The sequence below is a fragment of the Pseudophryne corroboree genome, chromosome 11, assembly GCF_028390025.1.
Source record: "Pseudophryne corroboree isolate aPseCor3 chromosome 11, aPseCor3.hap2, whole genome shotgun sequence".
NCBI classification, from domain to species: Eukaryota; Metazoa; Chordata; class Amphibia; order Anura; family Myobatrachidae; genus Pseudophryne; species Pseudophryne corroboree.
In genome coordinates this window covers 199,781,253-199,795,623 of record NC_086454.1, presented here as the reverse complement: position 1 = coordinate 199,795,623, position 14,371 = coordinate 199,781,253, and the positions used below count along the sequence as shown (strand labels likewise).

The window sequence follows — 14,371 nt, the reverse complement described above, 5'->3', positions numbered from 1 at the left end:
ATATGGAAAATGTGCCATGAAAATAAAGAAACTGAAGACAGAGGGAAAGTACCTCGTGCAGGGATTACATACTTACACGGTGTCTTTTATGATATCAGAGTGGATCTGAGCAACACCATTCACAGCATGGGAGCCCACAATACACAAATGAGCCATATTAATGCGCTTAACAGAGCCCTCTTCAACAAGGGACATCCTACGTAGACGGTCCATGTCTCCAGGGAACATGGCTGAGACACGCTACAAGGGGCAAAGGAAAAAGTGTGATTCACTGAATGAGAGAGAAGTGAATTAAAGCAATCTGTGAGGTAATAGCAAGGTAATGTGATAGGCAAGTATAGAGAGAAGCAGAACGAGGGTGGGCTAGAAGTCAGGAAGACTACTTGCAAGAGAATGATAGACTTATATGGACATTGGAACAGTGACTGTACATTGAGATGTCTCAGATTAATTTCATAGATGATTTCCAAATGTCTTGGGAGCAAAGTCTGCAGCAGATGAACCGGCCACCGCTCTAAAGCCTCAGGTAACACTGTGTGGTTGGTGTAAGCACACGTACGGGCCGTCAGATCCCAGGCCTGAATAACAGAAACATAGAATTATTATAGTGGCCTTACCATCCAGCTGGGTGTGATATTAAATAACATTTGCAAATGTGGATGTAATCAGTTCAAGACCTGACAAAATGTCCCGTCAGCAGAAATCCACTGTCGACCTATGTTACTGATCATCCTAGTGGCCTGTGAAATTGCTGTTGGTTTTCTAAGTTCATCAAGGACTGGAATTAATATCTTTTAATGTTAGTATTGGTCAAAAAAGGGCAGAGATAAAAATAAAATATGGAATTAGACACTCAGTGTGCTGTGCCAATGTGTTGATGTCATCATGCTATATCTGGAACTTGCTGTAGATCAGCTGAAACCTCTGACAGCACAGTGAAGTACCACGTTTTTAGGAAAAAAAAGACAAATTTGCACAGAAACATTGTATATATGTATATATAGAATGTAGGCACGGGCGGCACCCCGAGAGTGCCGCCCGTGCCTACATTCTACATATTAGGATACAGGTGCACTGTATACCTTAGGGAGGGCACCGGCATTACATCCATTGTTATACTTACTTTGGGGACCAGGGAGTGCCGTCGATTTTGCTTATCTATATATGTATATATGTATATATATATATATATATATATATATATATATATAAAATGGCAATAGTGGTACTTTTGTCTTTCAACATGCTCCTGTCTTATACAGCAGAGATGAAGAGCTTCCTTTAGGTATATATCCTCCTCAGATGAAAATTACTACCATTTTTGGCTGTTAGTATCAAAGATTGGGGCATATGTATCAAAGATTGGAGAATGATAAAGTGGAGAGAGATAAAGTACCAACCAATCAGCTTCTGACTGCCATGTTACAGATTGTGTTTGAAAAATGACAGAAGCTGTTTGGTTGGTACTTTATGGGTGGGATGTACAAAAGTAGAAATGCGGTAAAATCCTAATTTTCGGTGTTTTTACCGCATTTCCAAATGTACTAAAGCTCCGACGCCAGGGCTCAGTTGCGAAGGGTAACATCAGCTATAGCTGGCATTACCCTATAGAAGCCTATGGGCTTCTTACTGCATCATGCTGAGAGGAATCCGATCAGATCTGCTGTCGCCGCGGCCTTCTGTGCACGCGCAGATGGACTCCTGGGTCATAAACCCGGAAGTCCAGAGACCAGAGTGCAGTGCAGGACAGTTCTTATCGGGAGAGCTGTCCTTTGCGATACTAATTGCATATGTTAGTAGTAGTACTTATGCGATTAGTATCGATGTGATGTGTGTCGAGATGTACACTGCAAAGGTATTACATCCCCCCATCTCTCTCTACTTTATCTCTCTGCAAGCTTTGATACATAGGCCCCATAATTTACTACATTAATAGTGTAAAAACAAACACAAAAGAAGAGAGCAGAGTGGATGCTATTAAAGGTCGTTGACTACTTGTGTGAATTGCTGTTAGTATTTCAGCTCCATATGAAATGTCACAAGATGTTGCAGTTCGACATGTCACTGCTTATTATTAGGTGTAGCTGATTTGATTAATGTAACTAGAGGAATTAAGGAGGGCATGCTGCGGAAGAAAGAGCTATTGAAATGGAAAAAAACAGCAGGTAGCTAATGATGACAAAAGACAATCACCATACAAAGCCCGGGGAAAAAAATGTACAGCAAAATTAATAAATTGTATGGCAACACGGTAAGATAATAACCAAGATAAAGCTCTCCGGAAGAAGAGGTGCTGGTATAAAGAATTTATAGAAGAACAAAAAGGAGATTTTGCAGTATTCCACCTGGATGTACGATATTATAATACTTATTACACAATTAATATTTATATGGATGTTTATACGTGCACATATCTAATTCATTTATTGTTACTAAAATTGTATTATCTACTGTCATTCCAAAACAATGAATTAACAGAACTGGGGCCCACGCATGCTCCCCTGATAGATGCTTTGTGCCATCACAAGCCTATTTCTCACTGTACACAGTGGGTGGGGCACTGATTCACACCACAGTCCATTCTCTTATTGGTTTTATTGAATATTTTCCCCCAGCATTGGCTAAAATTCTCTGTTCATGTTTCTTGTGAGGTTGCTCTTTTAGCTCTCTCAATGCTTTCCATAACAACTTGCCTTGCACTGATGACAATGATGAAGCATCGGAACCAACGATAATTTCATTTTTGTCCATCCAATATTTTCTCACCTTTGGTGCTTTCCTTACAATGTATACTAGTCATCCTTCCCCCACCCACTTTAAGACCATACGTTTAAACCAGGGATGGGGAACCTTCGGCTCTCCAGCTGTTGTTGAACTACACATACCAGCATGCCTTGCAACAATTTTGCTATTTGGACATGCAAAAACTGTTGCAGGGCATGCTGGGATGTGTAGTTCAACAACAGCTGGAGGGCCGAAGGTTCCCCATCCCTGGTTTAAACTAATGGCCCTAACCGGCACTTCTGCACAGGCAGCTACTTCTATTGTCTTTATTGTATTTACATTTATTTATTTATTTTTGTAACTACTGCAGTATGCACTATTCTCCCATTTGTGAGCTGTTCAGTTAACAGGGGAGCCTCAGTTGGTTTCACCCCTTCTCCGGTTCCCTCTTTCACCTCTATGAGTGGTAGCAACAATGTGTCTCTTTATATGGGTGCCATCACTGCCTGCTGACATGCTACAGTGTTTCTTTAAGGTACTATTCACGTGTTTGAGGAAACAGTAAGTGGTAGCCTGGTGCTCTGATGTAATATTTTGATGATGATGATTATTATGTTTAACATTTGATGTGACTGGGGCAGGACAGGCTAGGTGGTAATTGCTATTCCAGCAGTTACCACTAGCAGGGCCCATAGCCAGATTAAGGGGGGATGCAGGGCATACTGTACCCCGGGCCCCCCTTTGTCAGGGGGCCCCCGGCTAGAGCATGCTGACATCACTAGTTTTCCCATTTAAGCAGCAGCAGAACCAGCAGCCAGAATGCGAGCAGGACAGTATGCAGTGAAGGCAGAGACACAGGAGTATCGTGTTTCATGAGCTACTGACAGAGATTTTCTACCACAGGAGAGGTAGGAGGGTGGAGAAAGCTGTAAGTGACACAGGGATCCCAGCTTCTCCTCTTCCCTGCTTGGGTGTCTGAGTCTTTGGGTGTCTGAGTCTTGCGTAAACTGTTATGCAACTAAACCATTTAGGTCTAGAGATAGGGACACACACACAGAGTCCTGTCCCAGTGTGTAAGTAGTACAGAGGCTGCTGCTATTCTTGCATGTGACAAGATAATTTATTTTATTTTTTTATGTATATTCTAAGGTAAAGTTGTCTTTGTTACACTACAAAAAAAGTGTATAAAATAGTTGTCTTTCAATTATGTGGAGCTATAAACAGTACCCAGCCATTATAAAACTATACGTTTAATACTAATATACACCATTGGTTTAAATGTATTATATATAATCCATACCTCTCACTATGTCCCATTACAGGAGTGACAAAATGCTCTCTACCTAGACTTCCTTCTTAATTTATAATTGCAATCACCTGTGTTGAAATACCTTATCAATTAAATAGTTCAACACAGGTGACGCCAATCATATATTAAGTTGGAAGTCCAGGTAGAGAGCATTTTGTCCCTCCTGGAATGGAACATGTTGGGAGGTATGCACAATCTAATATACACCCCACACCGTCCACCGAGGCCCCCCCTGTCTTAAGTGCCCCAGGCACCCCAAGTCTTAATCCGGCCCTGGCTGGGCAGGTTCCAGACCTTGTGGCACCCAGGGTGAACGTTTCCTTTGGTGCCCCCCCTTTTCCCATTGAAACCAAGGACAGTGCATGCCTTCGGTGCGCATCAAAAATATAGGGGCGTGGTTTCACAGGATAATGGAGTGGCCACAAAATAGTACCAATACACCACACAGTAGTGTCCATCAGTCACATTACACCACATACTAGAATTCCATATACATGCCAGGAAGAGCTGCTTACACACATTGCGCCAGGTAGAGCCTCTCATGCACATTGCACCAGGTAGCGCCTCTTATGCATATTGCATCAGGTTGAGCCTAGAGCCTGATTGTATATTCAAGTAGTTTATTGGGCCAACATGTTTCGGGGGTTAGGCCTGCCCCTGAGGACGGGGTCTAAACCCCGAAACATGTTGGCCCAATAAACTACTTGAATATACAACAGCCGCATAAGTCTGATTGAGTGCCGCCGACATACCACTGTACTGCATAGTGGAACTGAGTTTTCACCGGGAAGGCACTGCAGCAGCTGTACAACAGAGAGGAGTGCCAGGGCTATTTGTAACATATATATATATATATATATATATATTTTTTTTTTTTTTAATTATTATTTTTAACATATATATTATATATAGGGCGTGGATGACCCTGGAGTGCACCAGAGCAAGTAAAAACATTTAGCATTTGGAGTGCCGGCATTTAAAAAAATAATAATAATATATATAATATAATAAACTTACATAAAAGCGGCACTCTTCAGACTGGTATAAAACAGTGGTGCATTTTAATTCATCAACATCATTTAGGTGTCCTGATGACGTCTACTTGCTATATATATATATATATATATATATATATATATATACATATATACATACACACACACACACACATATATATACATACACACATATACATACACAAACAGTATGAATATATATATATATATATATATATATATCTCTCTCTGCTGGAAATCCTGCACTCTCATCCACATTATAAGTAGTCCATCAAAAGGTGGGTGCTCCAAATGGGCCGTGTAGGTCCACAATTATACCACAAAAGTTCCAAAAATTTGGAGGTGCACTCTCACAAAGAAAACTCTTGTATCGGCTTCTCGTTGAATCACCCTACCCACTTGTACATATATATATATATATATATATATTTATATGTGTGTGTGTGTGTGTGTGTGTGTGTATATATCGATCTATCTATCTATATAAATATCTATCTATATTTCTATATATCTATATATATATATAGATATATACATACCGCAAAAGTTCCAAAAATTTGGAGGTGCACTCTCACAAAGAAAACTCTCGTATCGGCTTCTCGTTGAATCACCAATATTTTATTGTCGACGTTTCGGTCTGGTCACAGGCCTTTATCAAGACAGGTGATGTACTGTGTCACATATTCAATTGGGGGTCATTCCGAGTTGTTCGCTCGCAAGCTGCTTTTAGCAGCTTTGCACACGCTAAGCCGCCGCCTACTGGGAGTGAATCTTAGCTTATCAAAATTGCGAACGAAAGATTAGCAGAATTGCGAATAGACACTTCTTAGCAGTTTCTGAGTAGCTCCAGACTTACTCGGCAACTGCGATCAGTTCAGTCAGTTTCGTTCCTGGTTTGACGTCACAAACACACCCAGCGTTCGCCCAGACACTCCTCCGTTTCTCCAGCCACTCCCGCGTTTTTCCCAGAAACGGTAGCGTTTTTTCACACACACCCATAAAACGGCCAGTTTCCGCCCAGAAACACCCACTTCCTGTCAATCACATTACGATCACCAGAACGAAGAAAAACCTTGTAATGCCGTGAGTAAAATACCTAACTGCATAGCAAATTTACTTGGCGCAGTCGCACTGCGGACATTGCGCATGCGCATTAGCGACTAATCGCTCCGTTGCGAAAAAAAAATAACGAGTGAACAACTCGGAATGACCCCCAATGTTTTTAACAAATGAGATTCATCTGCAAATGGACAGTAATAACAATTACAAACAATAAGCCTCACCGGCCCCTATAGGAGCCAACTAATCACAGTAACAGACCCGCCGCCAAGATCCACCTTATGGGTGACAGAAATATCTCATAGACAAATCGGGATCTCACAGTGTGTGTTCACAATTACCTTGAGGACCTGCTGTAGTCCACACGTTCAAGCAAAAAAGATCTCTTACTATTAAAATAGTGCATGGATCCTAGTCCATACTGCCAAAGAAAAACCAATAAGAATTACCATGGGTCACTAGATGATCCACGAACCAATGCATATATATCAGCGTTTAACATAATTCGAAATACATATAAAATATTATAAATACCTGGCGCTAGTAGCCTAGATGTATGGATGCAGCAGCATAAGTAGTGAGGCTAACGAGTATAGCCATCCAACTACGGGCAAAAAACCTATGCAACAAACAATAGCATGTATGTCATATACCACATTTTATGCTCATGAAAGCCTCACTCAAAAGAAACACTGTGCAAGTACTTACATCAGACAGGAGCCGCTAGCACGTACTGCTGCATGCTGCCTTACTGTCAATGTGCTCTATTTAAACTCCCCGGACCGGAAGTGCCTTCCGTTTCCAGAAATCACTATATTCAGAACTGTAGATGCCAGGTATTTATAATATTTTATATGTATTTCGAATTATGTTAAACGCTGATATATATGCATTGGTTCGTGGATCATCTAGTGACCCATGGTAATTCTTATTGGTTTTTCTTTGGCAGTATGGACTAGGATCCATGCACTATTTTAATAGTAAGAGATCTTTTTTGCTTGAACGTGTGGACTACAGCAGGTCCTCAAGGTAATTGTGAACACACACTGTGAGATCCCGATTTGTCTATGAGATATTTCTGTCACCTATAAGGTGGATCTTGGTGGCGGGTCTGTTACTGTGATTAGTTGGCTCCTATAGGGGTCGGTGAGGCTTATTGTTTGTAATTGTTATTACTGTCCATTTGCAGATGAATCTCATTTGTTAAAAACATTGAATATGTGACACAGTACATCACCTGTCTTGATAAAGGCCTGTGACCAGACCGAAACGTCGACAATAAAATATTGGTGATTCAGCGAGAAGCCGATACAAAAGTTTTCTTAAGCCGTCCATTGATTTTATTAACGGCCTCGCCGTCCACCCCCTACCCCCCCCCCTTTTTCTCCCCAATAACCACTCGGACAACTGAATTGCGATTTAAAAGGTCACAGCCAAATTTATTGATTGGATTAGAATTGGTACTCTATAAGTGGGTGGCGAGAAAGCAGTGCATACCCCCGGCTACAGCCTCCATATTAATTTCTCCTAGATTAAACAACGGGGCGGAACCTAAGTCCCGCCCTTGCGCAAGTTAGCTGAGCGGTACCACTTCCCCTCATTGGCATAGCACCGGTCCACCCTTAAGATGACGACCGTGTCGGCCCTTGAGGCCACGACAAATTCGCCAAGTATCTGGGGAAGTGCCGGCCAACCGACGTTGCGCTACTACAGACCGCCGAGGAGCACTGCTTGCCGCGCCTGCTGGACCTCTTTTGCCAGACCATTCCTAAAGCCAGAATTGGCCTGACGTTGCCTCCACCGGGCGCACTTAATTTCAATTCCAGTTACCTCACCCTCGCCCTGGTGATGCTGAAAACTCTGGACTGGCCTATCGGTGCCACCACCGAAATGACTAATTAAACCATTCACTACCCAACTACGAGGGCCTCTTGCCCTATCATTTGGGCGGGCGGGTGGGTGCCTTCTTGGATCCTTAATCAGCAATGAAAGAGGGAGCCTGCCTGTTCTTCCTGGTCTTTTGTACCTCCCAGGTAACTCTCCTCCCCTTTCTCCTATAGGATCCTACTGTGCTACTTGCTCTATTCCCCCCCCCCCCCCCCCCTCCCCCTTTCCCTTAATCCCTGCCCCAGGCTCCTTCTTTTAAAAAACCCAGGACGCTTATTTATTCTTGGGCCTAATTTGTCCCTCGAATTCTTTAAGCCGTCCATTGATTTTATTAACGGCCTCGCCGTCCACCCCCTACCCCCCCCCCTTTTTCTCCCCAATAACCACTCGGACAACTGAATTGCGATTTAAAAGGTCACAGCCAAATTTATTGATTGGATTAGAATTGGTACTCTATAAGTGGGTGGCGAGAAAGCAGTGCATACCCCCGGCTACAGCCTCCATATTAATTTCTCCTAGATTAAACAACGGGGCGGAACCTAAGTCCCGCCCTTGCGCAAGTTAGCTGAGCGGTACCACTTCCCCTCATTGGCATAGCACCGGTCCACCCTTAAGATGACGACCGTGTCGGCCCTTGAGGCCACGACAAATTCGCCAAGTATCTGGGGAAGTGCCGGCCAACCGACGTTGCGCTACTACAGACCGCCGAGGAGCACTGCTTGCCGCCATAGCCTGGTTCCTAGAACCCAGGCCCGCCACCCCCTGCTACCTCATGCCTTCCACTGACGCTTTCTGCTATGTCGCCCAAGAATATAGCTAAACCTTCCTCTGTCAGGTGTACTCCGTCTTGCCTGAACAGCCCCTCCTCTCCGAACCTCAACAACGGATGCCTGGCGATTGTATCGCCTTCTTCCGTTAATAGGCGGGCTACCGCTTTGTTCACCTTCCTTCTGACCCTTTCTAACCCCGGGCCCCCCTGCGCCCTTGGGACTATATCGGACCAAGTGATCCCTGTATTGGGCCACCTTCCCTTCAGCCATTGAATGTCAGCTTGTATTGCCGCAATCAGCTCGCTCCCCTTGCTTTTTCCCAGATCGTTGCCCCCTAGGTGTATTACGACCCTCCCTGGCATCCCGTGTGCCCTCTCATTCCTTAGCAACGTGTCCCGTAGCCCTTTCCATCTCAAACCCCTGATGCCTATCCATTCCACTTCTGCCCCCCACTTTTGTGCTAAATCCCCGGCTGATTTGTGTCTGCTGGCCCAGTAAATATACGAGTGGCCGACCATCCAGACTCTCCCGTCCTTCTTTTTCCCTCCTGAAAAGCAGAATTACACATGTACGTTACCCCCTGTTGTATGCGGCCTTTGCTTGCGAACTTTCACGCGACCCAAATGAAGGCGAAAACCACAAAACCTCATTTTGTTTGAGGGCAAAATTGGAAAAATTCCTTCAATCCCCCATTTTAATGGCGGGCAGCTTAAGGCCTTGGGTTTCGCGAAAGACGCCGCGCTGCTTTCTAGTCGTGCTTTTCCGTGCGTAAGTATACCTTGTACGCTCCCGACTTCCACCTGCCTAGCTTTTTGATCTCGCTTGCTGGCAACCCCTCCGCCTCCGCGCAGGTAGCCGCCCCTATCCTAAAGGAATGGGTACCGTATTGCCCCACGGGCAGCTGCAATGCCCTCAGGCCCTTCTTGAATACGCTTTGGAACTGGAATCTAGTCAGGGGTGAACCGCTATCGTGCACTAGCCACTGCGGCCAGGGCCCTTGCGGGCGTCTCCGCTCGAAATCGCTTGCCAGTGTTACCGCGCATGTGCTTTGCTCTTCCTGCCTTCCTATCGTTACCCAGCGCCCCCGGCCTAACTGATCTGTTTTTGACTTGTGTATTTTGCAGAGCACCCTATCTTTTTCCACCGCTACGTTGCCTGCCATTAGGCCCGAATCTTTTGAGCTCTTGGAGCTCGCTACCAGCTCCCCTACCCTGAAAGCTCCTAAGAATGCGAGGGAAAAAGCCAGGCGGAAAAGCCCTGTTTCGTACTCATCCGCTGCAATGCGACTCACTACTTCTATTAAGTTCTTAAGCATGGGGCGCCCTATGGGCCTGCGCGCGTCGCCTGGCGTCGCCTGCTCCCTTGCCCACCCTTTTAGCGCTTTTGATAACAGAAATGACTTTGTTGGGTCCTCCTCCCCTCTAAGCTTTGCGACGTACGCTATCCCTGCGAGTGTTGCGGACATTGCTGCCTTAGATCTCCCCTGGCTATACCCCTGCCACACGTACTCCAACAGTTCCTCGCGAGCGTTCTTACCCGCCTCTCCTTTTCCTATCCTGAACGCCTGCCATTCGCTGAAAGCCGCCTCGTACGTCCTCAGCGTCCGCGGTGCCACTGCCTTTCTTGCTAGCCTTGCTAGCCCGGCTTGATAATCTGCCAGATATAATCAGGACAGTGTAAACCTTCCGACCTGGCTTGTGGTGCGAGCGCCCTGAATCTATCCCACTGGAACCTGGAAAGTGCATCCGCAATCTCATTTTCCACCCCCGGGACGTGGCGCGCTATGAAGTCTATGTTCTTTTGCAAGCAGCGCAGCACTAGGTGCCTCAGTAGCCTGAGCGCTTGCGGCGATTCCGCTTTCTGGTTGCTTATCGCCTGTACCACCCCTAAGTTATCGCACCAGAATACTATGCTTTTGTTCGCCAACCTGTCTGCCCATAACTCCACCGCTACTACTATGGGGAAGAGCTCCAGCAGCAACATATTTTTTGTCCACCCGGCCTCACGCCATGCCTCCGGCCAAGGCTGCGCGCACCATTCCCCTGCCAAGTAAGCCCCAAAGCCAACTGCCCCAGAGGCGTCGGTGTACAATTGTAGCCCTGTGCTGTGCACCGGCTCGGGCAGCCATACTCGTACCCCATTGAACTCCTTTAGGAATTCCAACCATACCCGCATGTCCTGCCTCAGCTCGCTTGATATGCGTATCTTATAACGCGCCTTCCTGACCCCGCAGGTCGCCCTCTCTAACCTGCGACAAAACACTTTGCCCATGGGAATGACCCTGCATGCAAAATTCAACAATCCTAACAACGACTGCATCTGTTTTAGCGTGACTTTTTCCGCCCCTGCGCATTCCTGCAGCCTGCCCCTCAGTTTTTCTATCTTCTCAACCGGTAGTCTGCACAGGCCAAGCTCCGTGTCAATCTCTATGCCTAGAAATGTTAGCCTTGGTGTGGGCCCTTCCGTCTTCTCTGCTGCTATCGGGACCCCTAGCTGCCTGAACAGCGCCTGCGTCGAGAATAACAGCTCCTTGCATTCCTTGCTGCCCTTAGGGCCCATTAGCAGGAAGTCGTCTAAGTAATGCGTTACCCCGTTCGCGCCTGTCCCTGCCTTCACGCACCATTCTAGGAATGAGCTGAACCTCTCGAAGAAAGCGCATGAGATAGAGCAACCCATTGGTAGGCATTTGTCTATGTAGTATTGTTCGCCTAGCTTAAAACCCATGTACCTGAAGGAATTTGGGTGGAGTGGTAGCAGGCGAAACGCGGACTCGATATCAACTTTTGCCAGCAACGCCCCTTCGCCGCAACCCTGCACCATGGCTAGCGCCTGCTCGAACGATTGGTATGATACGCTACACGCCTGGGGGTCTAGGGCATCGTTTATTGATTCGCCCTCTGGAAAAGATAGGTGCTGTATCAACCGGAACTTTCCTGCCTCTTTCTTAGGGACGACCCCTAGCGGTGAAACGCACAGCCCTTCTAGGGGCGGCGAGGGGAATGGTCCAGCCATGCGCCCCAACTGTATTTCCCCGTCTATTTTGGCCCTGACCACCTCCGGGAAATCTCTTGCTGACTTTAAATTCCTCTTTGCTACTGCTGACACTGGCCTCTCTAGTGGTAACTTGAAACCCTCTCTGAACCCCTTTTCCAAGAAGGCCGCCTCCCCTCTTAGCGGGTAGCGGCCTAGCCAACGCTGTAGCGGTTCAGTATTTATTGGGGAGGGCGCCTTGCTTATCCCCCCCTTTACCTTGGGCGCGACTGCAGTCTTTGGCTGAATGATTTGCGTTGCAGCGCATGCATGTGTGCTTGTAACGGCAACCCGCTCCCCTGCTGCATGTGTGGGAATTAAACGCGTAGCATTTCCCTTTTGTTGCGGCGCTACCGCCTGCTTTTGGCAGAAAGGGCTGCCTGCGCTCTGCCGGTTGTGTCGCCTGATTTGTGACTTCCAGCCAAACCTCTACGTCTTTTACCCCAAAACTAATGACCTTCAACCCTTCTTGCTTTTCTCTAAATTTTTCGTCATATTGCCTCCAAACCCCCGTTCTGGCCGTCATGTACATGGTATGTATCATGTGCATGTAACGGAGGATGTTCAAGGCCTCGGCCGGCCTTGTTTCAATGTAGCATGCTGCGAAAACATACATACCCTCCGTCCAATGCGCGTAATCTCTTCGCGCCTCCTCTTCCCTTGCGCCCGCTGCCTTAGCCGCCTTTAGACCGCGCTTCGCTTCCTCCGTCATTGCGAAGACGTCCACGAACTTTCCCTTACGTATACCATCCTTTACCTTTGGCCTAACCCCCCTCAATATTGCTGTATTAGCGCAGTGCACCATACTCTCCTGCGAATCTGGCCCTGCGTCCCCCTTCTTCCCCGCCTCCCTGCTGCGCTTCTTGCTACTCCTTTTGCGTTTAAAATATTTTCTGAACTGTCGCCGCCTTTCGGCGGAGCTAGATGAGTCGCTCGAGTCAGTGTATGATTCGCTACTGCTAGAAAAAGACTTTCGCTCACCTGTTCCTGAAGCCTCGGGTGTCCGATTGACCATCTCTGCCGCTCCGTTCTGTCCCTCGTCGCGCAGCGCGCCCGCCGGGACTTGATCTGATGGTGGCCCTGGTGCCGGCTGTCTATCTTCTATGGAGGCTGGAACCTGTAACCTCACAGAGGATATGTGTAACGTATCTGCCGGTTGCGGCCGAGGCTGCTCCACTGGGTGCCGCTGCTGCCCCTCTAGCGGCTGGAGGGCCTGCGCCCTACTGCTCTGTCCGCGGTCTCCTGACCCCAACCTTCCGCTGCTCCCTGTCCCCATTGCCTGACCCGGATGCTGTTGCGGGCCGCTGTCTAAGGTGAGGGGCAGCCCGCATGACTGGAGGGGGGTTGCCCTGTGGAGGGCTCCTCCCGGGTGTGTGTAATGGCTTGCTGCTGCGGGCTGCGACGGGGGTGGGTACCATGGGGTTTGGGCGCTGGTGGGCCAGCCGCTCGCCCATTGCGGGTAATGGGCCGGGGGAGGGTGCAGCCCTGCCTGCCACCAGGGGGGGGGGGAGCGATGTGTGCTGTTGCCCCCACCCCATATGCTGCACCGGTGCGTATTGCGGCTGGCTGCACGCCGCTTGTTCTGGCAGTGCGTGCGGTGTGAGGGAGCTCCGCACCAATATTGGTGGGTACGTGTGGCTCATGTGCAGCGCCGTTGGGGGTGTATGCCATGGCTCCGGCGGTGGGGCCTGTCCCGCCGGAGGCGTGCTATGCGGCTGCTGTGCATGCCCCATCATGTGCGGGTGCATGCTGTTAATGCCTTGGGATGCGGGGGGGTTACATGTGGGCTCCGGCGGTGGTGCCTGCCCCTGGTTTGCACGTCCCAACGTGTATGGGTACGTGCTATACATGTCCAGGGATGCGGGGGGTGTACATGCGGGCTCCGGCGGTGGGGCATGTCCCTCCGGAGCCGCAATCTGCTGCTGCCGCCTATTGTCTGTGCGCCCCCTCATTTGTGGGTACGCGCCGGTGCCTGGGGCTGCGGGGGGGGATTCTGTGTGTGCTCCGGCGGTGGGGCCTGCACCGCCGAAGCCGGGGTTTCAGGCTGCCGCTGCTGCAGAGCGGCGCCGAGCGTGACGCGTTCGCTCGGCGCCGGAAGGGGAGGGGCTTGCGTGCCGAGCGACGGGATGTGCTGTATCACATCCCGCGCCGGGCTGTGCGTTGGCTCGCCGGAGCCTGCCTCGAGGCCGCCGCGCGCCAGCCAGGTATGGAGGGGGGAAGCGGGTGGGGGTCTCGCCGACCCCGGCCGGGTCCCGTGGCCGCGTGCAGTACCGCCCGCTGCCGCGGACTTCGGTGCGTCTGCTTGTATGAGACGCTGGGGGGGGGCTGCATTCCTCTTAGGCCTGGGCATGCTGTTTGTGCAGCGATGGGTCTTAAATGACTTGGGCTAACTGTGTATGGATGCTTGAATGGGGACTGCAGTATGTGTATATACCTGCAGTTTGGGAGAGGGGGAGCGCAGGGGGGTTAGTAATGTAAATTGTACTTATGCCTTCCTTTGATTCCAGGAGCTGTGATGGTGGGTGCCTTCTTGGATCCTTAATCAGCAATGAAAGAGGGAGCCTGCCTGTTCTTCC

General features: G+C 48.5%; 2 protein-coding genes across 2 annotated transcripts in view; both read right to left on the bottom strand.

Moving 5' to 3' along the window:
• Positions 1-14,371, bottom strand: part of PYGM (glycogen phosphorylase, muscle associated) — a 131,323-nt gene that overhangs the window by 33,412 nt on the left and 83,540 nt on the right. The window contains exons 10-11 of the mRNA XM_063945209.1: positions 432-578; positions 77-240 (exon numbers count right to left, since the gene is read on the bottom strand). Coding sequence (XP_063801279.1) covers positions 77-240; positions 432-578 — 311 coding nt within the window. The remainder of the gene's footprint in view (positions 1-76; positions 241-431; positions 579-14,371) is intronic.
• Positions 8,396-13,432, bottom strand: LOC134969323 (uncharacterized). Its single transcript, XM_063945208.1, has 2 exons — positions 12,777-13,432; positions 8,396-10,418 (listed from the first exon to the last, which is right to left on the bottom strand). Exons 1-2 carry the CDS (start codon positions 13,069-13,071, stop codon positions 9,514-9,516), a joined length of 1,200 nt encoding a protein of 399 aa, XP_063801278.1. The 5' UTR covers positions 13,072-13,432; the 3' UTR covers positions 8,396-9,513.

Coding starts and splice junctions, on each gene's coding strand:
- LOC134969323 (XM_063945208.1), bottom strand. CDS start 13,071: ATGGGGACAGGGAGCAGCGGAAGGTTGGGGTCAGGAGACCGCGGACAG. Junction 10,419..12,776: donor ACCCGAGGCTTCAGGAACAG/GTGAGCGAAAGT, acceptor TATATCTGGCAG/ATTATCAAGCCGGGCTAGCA.